Source organism: Rhodamnia argentea, chromosome 1, assembly GCF_020921035.1.
Source record: "Rhodamnia argentea isolate NSW1041297 chromosome 1, ASM2092103v1, whole genome shotgun sequence".
Taxonomy (NCBI): domain Eukaryota; kingdom Viridiplantae; phylum Streptophyta; class Magnoliopsida; order Myrtales; family Myrtaceae; genus Rhodamnia; species Rhodamnia argentea.
The window spans coordinates 6,226,768-6,246,244 of record NC_063150.1 but is presented as its reverse complement, the minus strand read 5'-3'; the positions used below and the strand labels follow the sequence as shown (position 1 = coordinate 6,246,244).

Sequence of the window (19,477 nt, the reverse complement as noted above, 5' to 3'; positions counted from 1 at the left end):
TTATCAATAACCTGCGATGATGTGTTACATTCGTGATTTGAACTTGCTCTTGATAAGAATGACGCAGTTGTTATTCGGTCCGCTGGATGGTTAGTGCTACAATAGAACAACAATTCAGTAGGGTCATTTTTTTAAAAAAAACAGAACTGATCCGTTAGGTTATACACTCTAACCGAATCAAATCTCGCCTGAACCTAATATGAATCAAACCGAAAATTATTCAGTTCAATTCGGTTGACTGACAACTGAACCGAATTGAAAAAACTGAACCAGAAAAAAAAAAGTGATTTTTTCTAATATCCGAAACAAAATTGATCAAACTGAAAATGAGCGAAATTTTGGCTAAATTCGTTTCGGTTTTCGATTCAGTTTTTGTTTCAGTTATTCAGGACACTTTCGTTCCATATCCACTATTACGAAGTAATATCCAGAGGTTACTAATCTTCTACGTGCACTTTATAAGATCGTGTCTTACCACAAGCATAAAAAAATTGGCTGATTCAATCATCGATCTTGTGAAAAACTGCTGATTTTTTTCATTAAAAAAAAAATAAAGTAATCCTCTGCGAATAACTAACAGTCTATTTTATCTCGCCATATGCATAGAATTCTTCCGGAGTTATAAATTGTAATCCACTTTAGTACCATGTACAGTGCTTGCTTTTGCATATGTGCAATCATCATGCCTTTGGGCATCCTAATTCAGTGTTCTGCGTGACTTCTCTCCGTCGGATAGCGTTGGGACAAATCTCCAAGCAAGGCTCCTTGAGGGCCGCATCCTCTCGAGGCCGCGGAGGATGAATGCCAAACTTGAACTGCGCCATTAGAAGGAGAGATCATTGATCAGTTACTACCAATCGAGAGTAAAGTTGCACGAGATCGATCGATATGAATGACGCAATGCCCAACCACCAACGATCAATCCTCTCCAGTCCTGCCCCCGTCTATTTTCCTGTAACTCTCTCTACCCATTTAGCTATAGACCCTTTTGAAGAAAATGATGCGAGTAGCGCCGGACCCGTGGAACAAGAGTTTCCCTCGGGAACGCCGCACACATGAAGACTAAAGCTGGCACGCGAAGCAGGTTTCACTGAGTTAAATATGCAGATACCTGGCAGCTGTAGTCTTCAAAGTTCGGCTCCATAAGCAAGGGAACCCCCATGTAGTCCTTGAAGAAAGTCTGGAAAGAGTTCAATGACACCAGGCAAACCATAAGACCCTCTGAAAGAGACAAACCTCTTTTATCTCGCTTTATTCCCGGAGGTAACAGAACATTACTATGGATAAGAGGGCAAAAAATAGCAAGAACTCCGGATTTTGATGCTTTTCATGTTGGGGTCGAATCAACTAAATCTGTGTTTACTGAAGGAACCATCTGTTTCGTTCGGGGACATCACTAACCTGAGTCGGAAGCTTACAAGTATTGACGCAGATCCCGACACACTTGCTCTCCTCCAAATACTTGCATCTCTCCACAAAGACCTGTACTGCACATTATGGCATCAAAATGGGGATCTACAGCGTCCATTTCTAGCCACTGCTCTAGATGACATTCTTAATGGTTTAGAGACAGGTAAAGGCGTACTATTTAACGTGTATTACCCCACTTTCACAAGAGGTGCCATCAGGAAGGTCGACAGAATTGACCGTGCATTTTCCCATGAGCCATTGACAAGTGAGCACAGTCACTCTTGCTTGAGGGACAATGTACATGCACATCGAAACAGAACTTCATTAGGTCCAAAGAAACGCTTCCCTCTCTCTCGAAAACCCACCAGAAATGCATCTGTTGTTCAACACAAGCAAGAAGGGAGATGGAGCCAGACAAGAAACTCGCGAAAAGAAGACTTACCAACCATAACTGCAGCTACCTTTCCTTCTCCTATCGGTGCGACGAGCAATTGGTAAAGCTCCGGCAGGAACGGAGGGAACAGCGATCTTAAAATCCGAACCTATTGTGAGCACCAAAAGTTACAGATGACATCCCGAAATCAATGATCAGCATCAAAGACATTTTGTTCTCCTCATCAACTGGCGAAATATGAAGTACCTTATAGCGCAAAACACATTGGAACTGAATAATGCATGGGCACCAGAGAGTAAAACAGAGAGAGTAAAGCTCAAAAAAGATGCAGAATTTGCTCTTTCAAGCACAGATTAAGCATGTCCTCAGACACATACACACACCCCGTTTTCATTTTATTGATAGAAACGATCCCTATATATCAGGAGAGATCATTCGACCGTCCATTTTCTGCTGAATTTTAGAAGAAAAACCAAGAGGTACAAAAGGCGCTTTACCGTCGCATCTCTGGTGTCGGAGTTATTCGAACCCTTCATCATGAGGCGGCGCGCGACTTCGATCAGCCCGTCGTATCCTGGCTTCTCTGAATCCCATCCAACCTCCTGTTAATAGCCCCTTGAAAGCAACAACATGGACATCACCCACCCACCCCCCGCAAAGCCAACAAGATACCCAAAAATCGCACGACTTGCCCAAAGCAGAAGCAACATCAAACACGTTGCAATAGCATACAGCAAACAAGCAATCCCCCATGGCGGCAGATGACACGAAAACCTGTTGGGATTCCTAATCATGTCTCGTTTTCTCTAGTTCTATCAATTCAATACGGGAGTCGAGCTGACCTTGACCATCTTGCTACGGAACAGGTTGAGGAACAGAGCGTCGAACACGCCAGGCTTGTGTTCAGCCCTGGGAGTCGCACCATCTGCCACGCTCTGATGAACACGACGACCCCCATTGGCCTCATAATCAGAGAGAGAGAGAGAGAGAGAGAGAGAGTTGAAGCAGCGCACCGTCTTGGAGTGGAGAGAGAGACGGGTGGGGAATCTAGCGCTTGCTCTGCGTGGCGCGTGACCGCGGGGAGAGAACGAAGACGTGGGGAGAGGAGAGAGGAGAACCAGAGGCTTCATCTTCAATGGCAAAATCTCCAAATTTTCCAAACTTTTTGGACCTGAGCATGTCTATATCAACGGAATGTAGGAAGCGTTTTTCTCTTTTTCCCTAAGTCTTTTCACAAGGTTACGAACTATGCTAAGATAGAAACTTCATTTGATGATTTAAAACCCCTGATTATTCGTCGGATTATTGCAAGTTCATAGCGTAACACAAAGTTGACAATAGTATTGCTGCCTTGTCTTCCAGAAAGTGACTAATGCACTATATATATTGTTTGTGGTTTTTTTTTTTTTTGTGAAAAAAGTGTAAAAAAAAGTCATAAACCTATTGTATTAGTATCAATTCAGTCATAAATATTTTATTTTTGATAATTTAGTCATAAACATTTTGTATTTATGAAAATTGAGTCAATCCTGTCAATTTTGATCGAAAATCGCTGACGTGAGCGCCAACCGTCCCACGTGTCACAACTTGTGCTAACTGGACATTTTAAAAATAATTTTATGATTTTCAATAAATTTTTAATTTTTTTTTTTTTTTTCTGTTTTTCCTTTCTTCTTCATTCTTTTTTCTGCTTCCCTCTCCTACTTCCCACTTCTGCATTGCAGGTGGCCGGCCATAGGCCGCACGTCGGGAAGGCTAGCCTCAAGACGATCGACCCTTGCCCGGGCAAGGTGGCCTTGACCGGTGTTGCCCAGGCGAGGACGAGACTCGTCAAGGTTGTCCTCGCCTGGTCGAAGTCGTCCTCGCCAAGTCAAGGCCGCGACGATGCTTTTGCCATTGCGCCTCCAGCCGTCATCAAACGCCGGCCCCCTAATCACTTGAGTTGTCATCTAAGTAGCACCGATACCGACACGGACACCGACACGCGACACGACACGACACGCCGATACGTCATTTCTCAAAAATAGAAAAATCTGACACGTCCGGGACACGTTATATTAAATATTTTTTTAAATATAAAAAAATAAATAAAACCGAAATAGGTATTATATGCACCGATTCGAATCGTAGATGGCGAGCTTTCACTTACGTCAACAATTCGACAAACTCAAGAATTGTAAAAAAATAGAAAGATATCATATTCCGGAAAACTTAAAAACATGGCACCATAAAAGGATACCAAATGAGATTAGAAGGTTTTATCTTTCATAAAAGATCTAAAAGTTAGCATTGCCGAGTAGTTAAGGCTAAATTTTTAGAAGATGGGTCAGTCCCACAACTCAGAGAGAAGGAAAGGGAAACACGACGACGGGGGTCGCAATTCTACAATATTTAGGGTTCCAAAGTCCAAACCGTCGTTATTAAGTTTTTTCTCTTTTTTAATGAACTTCACATGTCCGACACGTCGGACTCGGGTGTCGGCAGAGTGTCGGCCCCATTGACCAAGCGTCGAAATGCCGATACGCGGTCAACGTGACCGACACGGGTGTCGGGAGGTGTCGGATGGGTATCGGTGTCGGACACGGTGTCGGACACGACACTCTCACTTAGGAGGAGTGTCGGTGCTACATAGATTGTCATTGCCGTCTCTCTGTTCTGTCTTTCACCATTCGCGAAGGTCGTAGGTTGATGTCGGTAGCGGCAATGGAGGTCATATAGGTCAACGTAGCTAGATTTGGCCTGTGCAAGGGTTGGTCGTGGCAAGGCTCGCTCTTGGCCCGACAAAGCCAGCGTGGCCGGACAGTGGCCGACCACCTGCAATGCAAAAGTGGGAAGCGGAAAAGAGAACAAAGAAGAAAGGCAAAAAAGAAAAGAAAAAAATATTAAAATTATTCAAAAATTCAAAAAATTTCAAAAATTTCAAAAATATACATATCGGTGTTGGCCGATCGTATTACGTGGGACGTCCAACATCCACGTTAGTAATTTCCTGCTAAAATTGAGTGGATAGACTCGATTGGAATAAATATAAAAGATTTATGACTAAATTTACACTAATAAAATGTTTACGACTGAATTAGTACCAATACAATATATTTATGACTTTTTTGACACTTTACTTTTTCTTTTCATTTTCAAACCCTACTCGATGGTTTCATTGGAGTCTCAAAAAATCCGTATCGTATCGTCGATACAGTTAATTCTAAAATTTCATGATTATCACTATTTGCGCCATTAACAATCCGAATAGATAGGACACGGATGATACTTTTATTGGGTTTCGGTTGACGTCATCATTTTTTAAATTTAAAATAAAGTAAAGAAAGCGACGTTGTTGGTGAAATTACATTAAGCCAATTGAATCCACATTCGGATTCATACTCACAAACCCTCGCTAAACCACCGCCGGGGGGGCTATCCGTCGGTGAAGAAGATGAACCCTTGACGGCACATGCCTCCGGATTCACGCAGCTGTGGCGGCTATGTGCGGTGGCCAAGACGGCGGCCCGAGGAGGCGAGTCTATACTATGAATTTAAGAGCTGGAGAAGCTGATGCGTTCCTCAAGCACTTTAGATCAAGTCATAAAAATCCTAAACTTTAATTCAAGTCCCAAATTTGTCCCGAATTCTTTTTTTTGTCTCAGAAAAAATTCTCAACTTTAGGTTCAATCCCAAATCTATCCCGAGTTTTTTTTTTTTTGTCTTAGAAAAGATCCTAAACTTTAGTTTTAGTCCCAAATATATCCCGAATTTTTTTATCTAAGAAAAAATCATTGATTTTTACTCTAGTCTCAAATTTCCTCCGTTATCCCTCTATCCAAAAATCGACGTTAATCGTCCTTAATTTTCATATTCTAGAACGGTTTCATTTTGGAGAAATTCTTTACTATGATAGATTTAATATCCACGTGAAAATGCCACGTATTGCTCGAGTGGATTTTTTTTAATCAACATGAAAATGCCACGTCAAGTTGGGACCAGAATATGGGATAGATTTGAAAATACATTGAAAATTTATGATTTTTTTTAAGACAAAACAAAATTCAGGGCATTGGGACTATGTCTACAATTTGGGGGTTTTTTCAAGACAAAAAAAAGTTAGGGGGTAAATTTGGGATTAGATCTAAAATTAAGGGTTTTTTATGAGGAAAAAAAATTAAGGTAGATTTGAGACTCGGACCTAAAATTGAATTTTTTTTTTTAGAAGTAGGCCTTCCAAATATTGTGCAGTTTTTTTGCTTTCAAAACGACAAAACGACGCAGACTTCGCTAAACGACGTGCTTGGCAGTTTGAGATGAAACGGTGCTACCTCAGCTCTGCGTCGAAATGCCGCCCTCGGTTCTCTAAACCCTCACTAAACCACAGCCCCCGTCATTGACCACCGTCGAGGGCGCTGATCGGCGAACAAAATGAACCCTAGCCGACATATAGCCTCCAGATTAACCCACCTGAGACGGCTATCCGCCGTGGCGGAGACTCCCTCGCCTGCGGCGGCGCCGTTGGAGGCGAGGCCGGTGCGGATTTACCGGAGGCTGTCTCCTCTGGCAGGTTTCGGAGGGAGCGTATCGAAGACGTTGAACGATTACATCATGGAGGGACGGAGGCTGAGCAAACTCGACCTGGTGAGGTGCGCCAGGGAGTTGCGCAAGTACCGTCGCTACGAGCACGCTCTCGAGGTTGGTCCGATTCTAGCTCCCATAAATAAGCACCTCTCACGATTTCCTCCCTCCGTCGAAGTCTGAGCATTGATGGTATTGCGGGTTAGTTTGGTCTCTTTAGTCGTTATGATGTTGGTGAAAGTGAAAGCTTCTGATGTAGATAGACGTATCGAGCGATGTCCGATGCTCCGTATCTGTTTTGAGTGATAATGTATACATGCCGTTCGTTTTTTTGGCCAATAGTTCAGTCAATGTTCATCATGTTGCCCTTGATCAGCGGTTCATCAGGGGTTGATAGAATTCTTGGCTTCTCAGCGAAGTCTTTAAAAAATGGCAGACAAAGAGCGAGCGAGCGAGAGTGGGATGTAGGAGGAAAAAACCGAATGATAAGTTCGAGAGAAGAGATGAAACTGTTTAGGGATTTTCTCGTTGCATCGGAGTGTTGTGCTTGAATAATTACGACTGCCTCAACAGTGCTGTCAAAGCTTTTAACTGAGTGAGCGAACCAGACATCCAGACGATTGCTCTAGGCATGTTCAGCTTGGTAGCTTTCTTTAGCTTCCTTGCATCTTAAGAGTCAATTGAGTTAATTCTAGCTTCCAAGGCCTATGCTAATTTGTCTGAGGTGATAGATACGTAGATCTATACTCAACAAACAAGATCGTCTACTGGTTTGTGTGTAGTTTTTGTTTCTTTTGTGTGGGTGCGAGTCTGACAACCTTCAGATTATGTGCTTTTATATTTTCACTTTTGCCATCAAAGTTCAAGGATTACACTTAATGACATGCTCGACATCAGGGAACTAAGATGTAGAAGATCTTGAGAGAGAGCATTTGGAAGGTTTAAAGTTTGATATGTTCACCTTTACTTTTCATTTTGTTTTCCCTTTCAATCAGTCTGATACAGGGGCCTTCGCCAAGAAGGATGAAAATTTAATGACAAATTAATCATAACAGAGAGGGAGATTTTCGTATTGTGTGGTGAAATTCAACGTCCATGAGGAAATCCATGTTCAAATGTCCTGTACCTTTGATTTTTCCTTGTGACACTGCATAATTAGGGGAAATGAATTTCCTTGTGACGGTTGGGTCAACTTACCATTGAACTTTCATTCCTTTGAGTACCAGGTAAATTGGGGCTACATCTGTTCTCCTTGGTTCATGAATGCTTATGTTTCTTTTTAATAAATTTGACTCTGATGTGCATGTGTCACTTGGTGTTCCAAGTTGATTTCACGAGGATCAATCTTCATCAACTCATTTTATAAGCATTGGTGAACTTAATTGAGTAAGTTGATGTAATTGTGTTCCATCAATGTCTTTCTACGTCAATTGCAGGTAATGCAATGGATGGAGAAAAGAAATATCAATTTCGCATATGCAGATCATGCGCTAAACTTGGACCTGATATCAAAGGTCAAAGGGATAGATGCAGCTGAGAGTTATTTTAATAGCCTCCCTGAATCAGCCAAAAATTTAGTTACGTATGGAACTCTTTTAAACTGCTACTGTAAGGAAGCTAATGAAGACAAGGCATTGGCCCTCTTCAAGAAAATGGATGAACTGAACTTCTCCACTAGGTTGGCTTTCGGCAATCTTATGACATTGTACTTGAGATTGGGCAAGCCTGAGATGGTCCCTTCCCTTGTAGCAAAAATGAAGGAGAAAAAAATTTCCTTGGACAATTTTGCCTACATAATCTGGATGCAGAGTTATGCGAGTTTAGATGATATTGAGGGAGTAGAAATGGTGTGGCAAGAGATGTTGAATGATTCAAGTCAGGGTGACGATTGGACCGTGTATAGCAACCTAGCCTCGATCTATGTCAATGCCGGACTATTTGAGAAAGCTGAGTCCGCTCTGAGGAATCTGGAAACTTTTATGAAACCCCAAAACTGTGAGCCGTACCATTTTCTGATCAGCCTGTATGCAGGCACTTCTAATCTGAAGGAGGTGAATCGGGTTTGGGAGTCCTTAAAGGAGGTTTTTAAAACGCCGACCAACTTCAGCTATCTTATCATGCTTCAGGCGCTTTGTAGACTAAAGGATGTAGAGGGTTTACTAAAATGTTTCAACGAGTGGGAGTCTGGTTGCCGCAGTTACGATCAAAGGTTAGCAAAAGTCGCGGTAAGTGCATGCCTAGAGCGCGACATGCTAGAAGAGGCATCAAGAATATTCGATGAGGCCATTAGGAGGGGCAATAGACCATTTTTCAAGGGCAGGGAGGTATTTATGCTCTACTTCTTGAAAAAAGGTGAGGTAGATTTGGCTATGGAGCACTTGGCTGCAGTTATTGCTGGAGCAGAAGGTGAAAAGTGGCATCCTGATGCAGTTATCATGAATGCATTCCTGAAGCACTTCGAGGAAACTAAAGACACTGACTCCGCCGAAAAGTTCTGCGTGCTTTTGAAGAATGAAGTGGGTGTCAAGGTGTTGCTGAAAACTTATATAGCAGCTGGCAGAACAGCTCCAGAGATTCGTAAAATGCTGGAAAGAGATGACATAACAATGGATGACGAGCTATATAATTTGTGTGAAAAGGTGTGTGCCTCATGACTACAGCGCCAGGAGCATTAGGGTAGGCATGGGTTAGTTTGGCGTACACAATCAGACAATCGTTGCCCAATTCGCAGTGCACTAGTGCTCTTAGTCGTCGCTGGCATTCATTTGCTGTATGCATGGCCTGGAACATTAGCTGAGATCTTCTGTTGATTCGGCACTGGGATGTATGCCCTACCACTCATCGGCACTCACTCTGTTAGTAGAGAGCAATTTGATGTGAAAGTATCTTTCAAATTGGCGAATATGCAAGGAATATTTATTTGAATTGATCTGTAGTGAGCTCGCCTGCGACTGCCGAATTTCTTGAAAGTTACTACGGCAGAAAGCATAGCAAGTCATTTAAATGGGTCTGTTTACTGGAATCGTGTAAACATCCTCAGAAAAGTTGTGTTTGTCTCCGGTTGCACACGAGCCCGAGGAATCCCATCCTTTTGGATCGCATGGGTTTCACGGAGGGTTCAATATTCACTGGTCGAGAATTTGCTTAGGCTCGTAAACATCGAGAGCATCTACAAATTCTTCCAATTTACAAGCAAGTCTCTCGTTTATCCACCTCTGATGGGAGGACGGAAACACAAATGTTCTCGTTTATAGGTAATTATAACGCGTGTGTAGGGGTTTGGGCCAATTGGTCGGGTTGTTCTTAACTTCTTGTGCTTGGTCCAGACCTACAGCTCGTGAGGTATCGAGTCGAGCACACCTTTTTTTAGGTTTTTTAAGGAAAAAAAAACATTTTTTTGGTAACAGATGATTACAATCTCAACCAAGCACCTTGGTACATGGAAATCAGGACCAAAAAACATTAAGAGTAATACAGTCCACCAAAAAAAAAAAAATTTTTTTTTCTAAATATTGAGAGTAATACTGAAAGACTACATGAAGACGCAGTCTCAACCAAGCCAAGCTACAATATACTTTGATATCAACAAGATGACCGGATACATGACACATTGTGTATTGTGAACATTGAAAACACTAACTGAATATCAAATGTCAACACGAAAATTTGTATGGAAGCAAAGCTGTTCGATTCTGTGGAAGGATTAATGACCTCGACCCTCGAACGCGATCGCCAACACTAAAACCAAATGATTATTCCATAGATACTTCTTCCATGGGAGAAAACTGGAAACTTCTAGGTCTAGAAATGCGGTAAATGGCAAAAATCGACAGGCACAAAGCGATCACAGAAAATAGGAAGGAGAACATGCTTGCCACGTCCCAGGAACTTGCCGATGTTGACTTCGTGAGCGTCGACCCACCCGAAGTAATATCCAAAGACAACCAGTCACAACTGATGGTGAAGTGCCCCGATCCATGCCATGGAGTCCCATCGACAGGATACCAGAATGCCGCTGATATTTTACTCGATTCACCAATTGTGAACTGGACATCCTGCAGATATCGCATGCCAAAAATCATTCAAATTTCTTTTCACTGCATAATTAAACTGATTTGCATGAGAGGAAATTACAAATCCATATATGCATAATACAACAGGGCAAAAGGGCACCAAAAGATTGCCTTCCATCTAACGTTGGTCTAAACACACTGCTAGAAAACAAATCCAAAAATTGTACCCATTTATAGACTGATATTGTTATTGAAGAACAAAACACATTCGAGATGACTATCTTCGTACTCTAGCTGGACCAAAGTATCTCAAAGTCACAATTCACCAATTCAAAATATCTAAAAATGCAAAGACAAACAGAACGAGGAAGGCAATCTGAACTTCAAAACTCATCATGGTACATTGCACTGACTTGGTAATCAGGACAAACTATGTTCTAGTCATTCCAAGTCTTGTTTTCTTAAGCAGCTGATTAGAAGGAACGTGCTGTAGAAAATGCTATCAAATTCACTACGACAATGATGACCTGCTCTTAACCTTAAATAATGCTATGAGAACCTAAGTTCCCTCATCTATGACAACATTACCTAATTTTGATCATCTGCTTTAACACAGTAGAAATAATAAAGATTCCCATTCTGATTTAACAGGTTATTGTAGAACTCTGCACTGCAGCCTATATGCTCTACTGTATGGCAAAAAGTACGAAAGCTACCAAACCTGTTGAAGGCGATCCATCGTTCTCAAAGGCCTTGAAAATTCAAAGTAATATGTGCCCTTTTGACCATCTGATCCATATGGACTGTCTTCTAGGACAAAACCTGACAAATGCATATATAATTTATTATTGATGAATTAATTTTGAGCAAACAAAGCACAGTTGATAGTTCTATCACAGCTATTGCGGTAGAGATAGGGAAATCTGTTTATGCCTAAGACTCATGGGCAACCGAAAATGCCTTTACCTACTGGTGTCAGTTGGGTTCTCCACTCCAACTTCTCAGAACAGGACCGATGTAACTAAGTATAAATTTGTCACTTACTAGAGCACCAAGAACAAAAGCTAAAGGTTTTAATTAATCAGCACTCCATGCTGAGGACATGACATGGGTGGGTAAAGAATGCAATATACAGCAGCTAAGTCACAGAGGCCGGGTGCATGAAACTTCATATGCCTATATCCTCTCCATCTTATGTAAAAGGGAATTATCGCTCAGTCATTTAGTAGGAGCCATGACATGGGCAACCTATAGTTAAATATACCGTTACATTTGCATTCCAAACACATGAATAAGCAGAAAATACACTGCATGCACAGAGAATTAAGGATGTTCATGCACAGGCATATGCAAAAATGTTGATGTAACTTTATCATGAGATTGCAAGCAGTAAAGTACCAGACTGTACAGACAAGCTGCTGTGCCACCATGCACCTCTCCAGTTGTTCTGCGCACTGGAGTCATTTCCTGAAGTGGAGACACAGGCAATTGATGATTAGTACTCCATCTCTCCATCCGGGCTTTAACTCTCTCACACTGTCTATCTCGGAGTGGGGTGCATGAAGGAACGGGCAGACCTCGAAGGTATGAACACTTAATGGTATAGCCATGAAACAAGGAGGATTCCAAGTCCTATTGATATCTCACTCTATAAAAGAGCATCACTCAGTACCATAACAAACTATCAAATGGAGCCAGCTGAACAAATGTCTCAGTTAACCCAAGTTTCAATGGGTCTAGAAAACAGAGCTTTTATTAATCCATCCCATGCTAATTCTGTCATTTCAGGCAAGTGCAAGGTAGACATGGGGAATTCATCATCCTAATCATAAATTATAGTTTGACAAATTATATCATAAGCAGCTCGTCAGAAAACAAAGAAGTAAATAGCCATGTAGCTGATTTCCTGCAAGAGGCTAGGCACCTAATTTTTTTTATGACAAGAGCACTAAGTATGAGGATTTTCCATTACTTTGGACATGCAGATTCTATACTGTAGTTTTCTTATGATGATCAATTGCCTTTTTAATCAGCAAAGCTAGACTTCTATAATCTGTTTGCTGGCTAGGATAAATCACAGACTTTTCCCAGATAGGAGTAATCAAAGGTCTATATGTTTTTTTGCATCTACAACGGAGAGCATTGCATCAAAATGTCATAGGTGGCAAAATCCTTGCAAACAGTGAACAGACACTCTGTTTATGTGATTTGTAATAACTGTCATTACTGTTGCGATCTATATAAAGGCTGGCAGATACACTTGGGTAAAGTCAATTGGCAATTAAAAAAGAAACGGAAGGACATTTTCTGGGACTAGCCTGCTCTCAAGTAGAGTTGGGAAGTCGCAGGTATCAAGTAGAGTTGGAGAAAGAACAATATAGACGAGAAGACCCGTCTTTGATTACAGCTAAGAGAATAAGCACAAGATCTGGAGATCACAATTTTTCCGTTCGCTGTCAATACGGCAACTACAATTGGAGCATCAGAAAAATGTGACCATTGATTTTTAATGTACTTTATGACTTCTGTGCCACATATGTTTTGCCATCAGCTTCTTTTGCACTGTATCCTCATCTTTCCCGTTTATGGTTAGTGGTCCGTCCTCTCAGCACAAAAATTGATAAAGATACTGTATATCAAAGGAGAAAAAGAATTCCATTAACCATGAAAATACCTGAAGGGCCAGTTCCATCGAGATATCTGCAGTGCGGGGTCCAAGCGTAAAGATCGACCAAATGGCCAAACCTGTTTTCAGGAACTCATACATGAGAATGGAATTTAGCAAGCGATATGAACTTGAAAGTATCCTAATTGCAAACATCAGTCTAATTCCTGGAAGGTCAAAGAGATGATTCACCTGTCACCACCATATCCTTTGGCAATATCAATAGGATTTCCACCATAGAGCCTTCCCGGTATGGCATTTCCGATTGAAAAGTGCATTATATCAACTTCATGGTCTTTACATGTCTTGCTGGTGCAAGTACCAGTGCCTTCCTTACACCCACCCATCTATTAATAACAAATATTATTCTGAGACTAGGAAACAAAAACTTTGATCGTCATGCTATCGACTGCCAAAAAAAGCAAACAAACAAAGGAACAAAGCACCAAAAGTTTGAGAGATTACATCGTGATAGGTAGCACTTCGACCAATTTGGAACATGAGAGCAACTGAGGGGCATTTGTTACTGTTGCTGCATAAAGAAAGGAAAAAACAAAGAAAATAACGTCATTTTTGCCGTCTTTCATGGCCCTTAAATGATTAAGAAGGGGGACTAACGATGCAGTCCAGTTTAGAAATGAATCATATGCATAATACAATTGCAGAGTAGGACTAATGCGAGCTCAACTGGACGTGACTCATCTAGATTAAAATCTACTTACATAGAACTCTACCAGCAACGACAAGAATGGAGCAAACTTTAAGCTTAAGCATGAAAATCAAACTAAAGAATATGCCAACCGCATACTGCCCTCCCACTAAACCATCATAGAGCCTATGTAAGATTCACAGTGAATGCACCTTCAGTTCCATTCAGAACCCGGTCCTAATAGGCAACTTAACCATTTTACGCAGAAACCACTAAATCAGTCGAGCACGTCACATTGAATCCATCCGACATTTCGATTTCGGTTCAATTTACAAATGCAAGCTCGAGCGCTTGAGCTTACCCAGGAGAGTACACATAGTCGCCATCCACTTGCAACAAGAAGAACACGTCTTTGCCGTCGTGAAGAGCCTGCAACAATTCCAATTTCGCCGGCCCTTAGTATTTACGCAGCATCAAACGCTTCCTCTCCGAAAAACAAACCTTTACGTTCTCAAGAGAAAACTCTCCAAGTTCGTACACGAAAAAGCGCACCTTAACGGTCATTTTCCCGCCATTGTACTCCTTGTCGGCGTCGGGATCGAGAGCGGGGAGGAGCGCGAACTCGGACCCGTCGACCGCGTCCCAATCGTCGGGGCGGCCGTCGAGAGCGACGATCCCGGGCCGGAACTCGGCCAGTAGCCGGATCTCCGCCGAGTCGGACTCGCACCTCCACTCGCCCGGCTCCTCGTGCGAGCTGACTCGCGCGACGACGAACGTGAGGGCGAGGAGAAGGAGGGGCGTCAGAGGACGAGGCATTGCGGAGAAGAAGATGATTGGTGGACCCGAGAGGTGGCGTGCGATCGCGAGCTCGAACTTATCGAAGGGAAGTCAAAGCTTAGACTTCGCTCTGCGCTCTCGGTGGTTCCGCGGCTTCCGCCAAATTGGAAAGGACAGAACGAACGATGTTCCACTTATTTTGTCATTATCATGTTTTATTTTATTTTATTTTATTTACGATGAGAGAAATTAGTACGATCTGTCGTACAATGATGTTGGGATATGTAAGTACAACAACAATTACTATCCCCGGAAAATAACTACATGAGTTACTGTACATGTTTATGTATTTTGCTGACAAATAAATAATCTAAAAATATATTTTTAAAAATAATCATTTATATCGCTGAATAATTAGTCCAATAAAATATTTATTCATTTAGTTTTTTAGCGAAACAACTCATCACTTCTAAGAAAATATTTTTCAAATCTTTTAATTTTCGCGAAACAAACGTCTCCAAAATAAGCAAGAAATAAATTAGTCTAATCTAAATCTATAATGAGTCAGGTGGTATCTTTTCTAACTCTAGAATGATCTTAACACCACGATATGTTTTTATTTGATCAATATTACGGAAAACCCCAAACTAATACACATGTAACAAATTTATCCTTTTTTTATCACGAAAAATCCCAAACCGATATATTTGTGACAAATTTACCTCAAACTATTTTTTTGACCACCAAAAATCCTAAATTGATACTTTTGTGACAAGTTTACCCTAAACTAATATTTTTTATCAAGAAAAACCCCAAATTGGTATACCTATGACAATTTTACCCTATGTTAAATTTGATTTATACCATGAAAAATTACAAATTGATAAACTTGTAATAAATAGAGGGTAAAAATCCTAAACTAGTACACCCGTGAACTGCTACATACCATTCAACTTAGTAATTTGATGGTTAAATTTAACGAAAACTAACGGAGGGTAAATTTGTTACAGGTATATCGGTTTGGAGTAAATTTGTCACAAGTGTGCCGATTTGAGATTTTTGGTGGTCAAAAGAATAATTTTGGGTAAATTTGTTACATGCATACTAGTTTGAGGTTTTCCGTAGTATTAACCCTTTTTATTTTGCCCTAATTTGTTGTGTCCTTCGTTTGAAAAAAAAAATAACGCGACATGGTTTGCAAATGCTATTTGCGATTTCGACACAATCATGAACAAAAGTTACTCTTATATCGAATAAGCTGGCCGTTAACGCTTTAGGATAAAAAGTGTAGGACATGTGACATAGCCAATTCAAAAGTTCGTAGAAGCAAAAATGCTAAGCATACATGTTGGTAGTGTAATTTACGGCCCAAATGTTAAGATTAAATTCAAGTTAAGGCATAAGTCAAGAAGCAGGAATAAAATGCACGAGTCAAGTTTTTTCAGGTTCAACATCGATCGGAATTAATTCAGCCAAACCTCAGCTTGTTGGTCTCGATATGACATGTAGTGTTAGGATGAGATGTACAAACAGAATGAAGTAGAGAGTAAAGGAAAGAAAGGATTAAAAAAAAGTCAACACAACATTGAGCGGGACCTCCGTACTTTCCGATCGATGAGAAATATGAACCACACCGAAATATGTATGTATTGAGTTTATTTCGACCAACTTAAAATTCAGAGTACATGTATTTACTTGAGTGAAAAATTACCAAAAAGTTATAAATCTATTCAATTCAAAACATTTTGCATTTGTGTCAATTCAATCCATTCGATCAATTTTGACTGAAAATTGCTAACGTGAACATCGGTTATCCACTAGCTGTTCACCCTATTGACACAAATAATTTTTCATAATATTATGATATATTTTAAAAATTTTACTTATTTTTTCTTTTTCAGTTTAGTTCCCTTTAATTTTAGCAACATGGTTTCCATCTCCTTTGAATTTCAGACATCTCGCTCCACTTTAGTATTAATTGCAGCATCTTCTTTTCAAGTTTTCTTCAGATTTGTTTGTTTCGCAAAAAATGAGTGATTTAGAAAATATTTTCCAAAAAATGATTGCTTATACCGTTTACAACAATTAATGGACGGGAAATATTTTCACAGTATATATGAACGTCACAAATGTTTGGATATAAATTGTTGTCGGTAATGAAAACATATTTCATTTACTAATTATTTCAAACGAAACATGCAACTTTTTTAGGAAAATGTGTTTCAAATCACTCACTTTACGTTAAATAAGCGAAGCCTTAATTTCGCCAATTTGCCCTTTACTTTTCCGATGACTAATTTCCCACTCATTTATTAGATCGAAGTAGCTGTTTTCATCACACTTTCGCGAAAACCCTTCTCCATTTGATCCACAAAACTCGTTTTGTGGAAATTTGATCACTTTGGGCGAGCATGATAACAGTTTTATTTTTAGGTTTTTCTATTTTTGTTTTGTTTCGGGAAACATGTTTGGAACAAAAATTCGTTTGGTAATCTAATTTCATTTTTCTATTTTCGAGGCAACTTTTTGGCCGGGAAATAGGTTTGTAATAAAAATAAGAAGTAAAATTTTTCTACTTTTCTATTTTTATTAGAATTCTTCCTAGTGCTCACTCACTCTCTCTCTCTCTCTCTCTCTCTCTCTCTCTCTCTCTCTCTCTCTCTCTCTCTCTCTCTCTATGTTTCTAGCGTCCATCACCCCTCTCATGTCCCTACTGCTATTCGCCATCCACTAGCCAGCTGTTGCCGTCGGTCTCCGATCCCCGGCTCTCGTTCGCCCTTCGCCATATGCCGGCCTTCAATCTTTGTCTGCCGGTCGCCGATCGCCCTTCACCGATTGCCGGCATCCGGTCTCCATCCGACCGTCACCGGCCACCCTCCACGGATCGCCGCCCACCGATCTCCGATCCACAGGCCGAGGCTTGACTAGCAATCGTAGAAATTTTATGTCGTTATTAGACGAATTTTTGTTCCATGAACATAAATTTTGTGCCGTTATTAAACGATTATCTATGTTCCGAACTCGTCTAGGGATTTTTGGCCAGAAATTGAGTCCAATACGAGAATGATTATCATTTGCCTCCTTTGTGATCGAGCTCAAACCAAAGAACATATTTTTGAGGTTTGTTTCCCTAATCACATGCTTATCATATCAGCTCAGATCGAATATGATCCAGCATCTCTTTCATTAATGCAGGCAGGGTTAAGCTACTATAAATATATTTGTGGACCTTAACAACTGGTTAAAGATATTAAATTTTACAATAAATTATCATCTCTTTTCGAAATTAACAAGTATTCTAATACTTTTATCAATTCTTATTAAGCCAAGCTAGTGCCGACGTCCTTTCGATCATTGCGGCATTATTTGCTGTTTCAATAATTTGCAACATTTTATTCTATCGAATTTGATGGATACATTCGATAATGTACTTAAAGGGTGTGCATTTGTTAAGAGCCCCTCCTTAATCCATGCTTCGATACCAAATTTGCAAGGGGCCGTGACGTCCCAAAGTCGTCACCTTACTAAACGCGTTCTGTTTTAATCCTTTAATAGCTATGAGAGGATGCATGCGGAAGACTGAATTAAACACAAGTGCATGCGATACAAAACGGCAGGCATAACGCCTAAAGGGTATGGCATTAGCTAAGGGTCACCAACCTGCATAACATCCAAGGAATAGCGCACACTCAAATCACGCATAGCAAAAACATCTGCTTTTATATAATAGGTAACCATTCGATTACATCTTCTTTTATTCAGACGAACGCAAAAATACCCTGGGAGGATTACAAAAAGAAATCTACACCCGATTAATATCCATGATCACCGACAACTTGCCCGTCCTCACCATGCTATAGATACGTCCCGCAGTTATATCCCAAGAAGGATGATCGTGGTTCCATTCTGCTAAACCACAAGAGTGAGTATAAAACTCAACAAATGGATTGGTAAACCAAGCGACTCAATCGTCTACTTAGCCACATAATCAGGCAAACGATCAGAACACAAGGCGCTCGAGCACGCAGGGAACCATCGGTGCTACCAACTGGTCAGCATATCAGTCGATCACCAACACTAGAGCCCACAAACACCACAAGCAGTCCTCGAGTAATTACAATTGTACTTTTATGTGGTTCCAATCACAGTTTACTTTGAGACCATTCCCCATTTTGTGGCGATCGGACCACCTGAGGTCGCTACCCGCACCTCAAAACTACTAAATCGGGCGGCGTATTTATCGAACCCGGCACTAAATTTGCTTGATTAAGCCCTTAAGGCTCTCGGTCGTCCAACCCTTCGTACGTCCTCCCCCTCCGAACTGACCCGTTCCAACTACAACCGCGACTATCAGCTCTTAAATTATTTTACAGCATTGAAAGTTCTAAAATTTATTACAAAAGTAAAATTGAGTCCCAAAACTTTTAAAAAGTATAATCAAATCTTAAAACTTATCAAATTGATGCAATCAAATATTACCGTTAACTTATAATGAAAAAAAGTACTACCATTAACTTCCTCTAATTTGGTTAACGGAAAACACTAATCTGATTTTTTTTTTCTCTTTTTTACTTAGGGTTGATATGGCTAAAACATGAAAAATAAAGCCAAAACGTCAAAATCTGATTTTAAAAGAATTTTAAAAAAAAGCAAGGGGCAGCAAAAGGATGCTCACTGCTGCTGCGAACCATTGCTTGGCGAGGATCGTCCCGTGTTCACCGGCCACTCACAAGGGCTCGGCGACCTCGGCCGACCCTCCCCTAACCATGGCCGGCCCTTTCAGAGCAACGGCGGGATCGCACTCTTTTGCACTCCTACCTTTTTTATTAAATTTAATTCTAAGTATGTTTAGATTTATTTCGGTCGAAAATTATATTCAGATTTAAAAAAACAAATCAAATTTAGACCAAAATGAGTCGTTTTGGCCTTGTCCTGTGCAGACGTATCTCGCCTCACGGGGCACTCGATTCGTCCGCGCCTCCGCTGTCCCGTGTATTGCATAGAGACAA

At 40.7% G+C, this 19,477-nt stretch overlaps 3 protein-coding genes across 4 annotated transcripts; 1 reads left to right on the top strand and 2 right to left on the bottom strand.

Moving 5' to 3' along the window:
- Positions 1-384: 384 nt before the first annotated feature.
- Positions 385-3,183, bottom strand: LOC115754582 (beta-carotene isomerase D27, chloroplastic). The gene is made up of 9 exons (XM_030693650.2): positions 3,143-3,183; positions 2,818-2,947; positions 2,647-2,739; positions 2,302-2,406; positions 1,853-1,952; positions 1,603-1,694; positions 1,402-1,482; positions 1,112-1,180; positions 385-815 (listed from the first exon to the last, which is right to left on the bottom strand). Exons 2-9 carry the CDS (start codon positions 2,932-2,934, stop codon positions 681-683), a joined length of 792 nt encoding a protein of 263 aa, XP_030549510.1. The 5' UTR covers positions 2,935-2,947; positions 3,143-3,183; the 3' UTR covers positions 385-680.
- Positions 3,184-6,063: 2,880 nt separating this feature from the next.
- On the top strand, positions 6,064-9,262 carry LOC115754579 (pentatricopeptide repeat-containing protein At1g02370, mitochondrial-like). 2 transcript variants are annotated; one of them, XM_030693644.2, is made up of 3 exons: positions 6,064-6,153; positions 6,185-6,481; positions 7,801-9,262. In XM_030693644.2, exons 2-3 carry the CDS (start codon positions 6,215-6,217, stop codon positions 9,016-9,018), a joined length of 1,485 nt encoding a protein of 494 aa, XP_030549504.1. In that variant the 5' UTR covers positions 6,064-6,153; positions 6,185-6,214; the 3' UTR covers positions 9,019-9,262. The 2 variants fall into 2 exon arrangements, with proteins under 2 accessions (XP_030549504.1, XP_048137668.1); XM_048281711.1 differs by lacking the exons at positions 6,064-6,153; positions 6,185-6,481 and adding an exon at positions 6,503-6,993.
- Positions 9,263-9,845: 583 nt separating this feature from the next.
- On the bottom strand, positions 9,846-14,637 carry LOC115754580. The gene is made up of 8 exons (XM_030693647.2): positions 14,244-14,637; positions 14,053-14,120; positions 13,508-13,574; positions 13,235-13,389; positions 13,052-13,122; positions 11,776-11,844; positions 11,099-11,199; positions 9,846-10,419 (listed from the first exon to the last, which is right to left on the bottom strand). Exons 1-8 carry the CDS (start codon positions 14,505-14,507, stop codon positions 10,117-10,119), a joined length of 1,098 nt encoding a protein of 365 aa, XP_030549507.1. The 5' UTR covers positions 14,508-14,637; the 3' UTR covers positions 9,846-10,116.
- Positions 14,638-19,477: the final 4,840 nt, after the last annotated feature.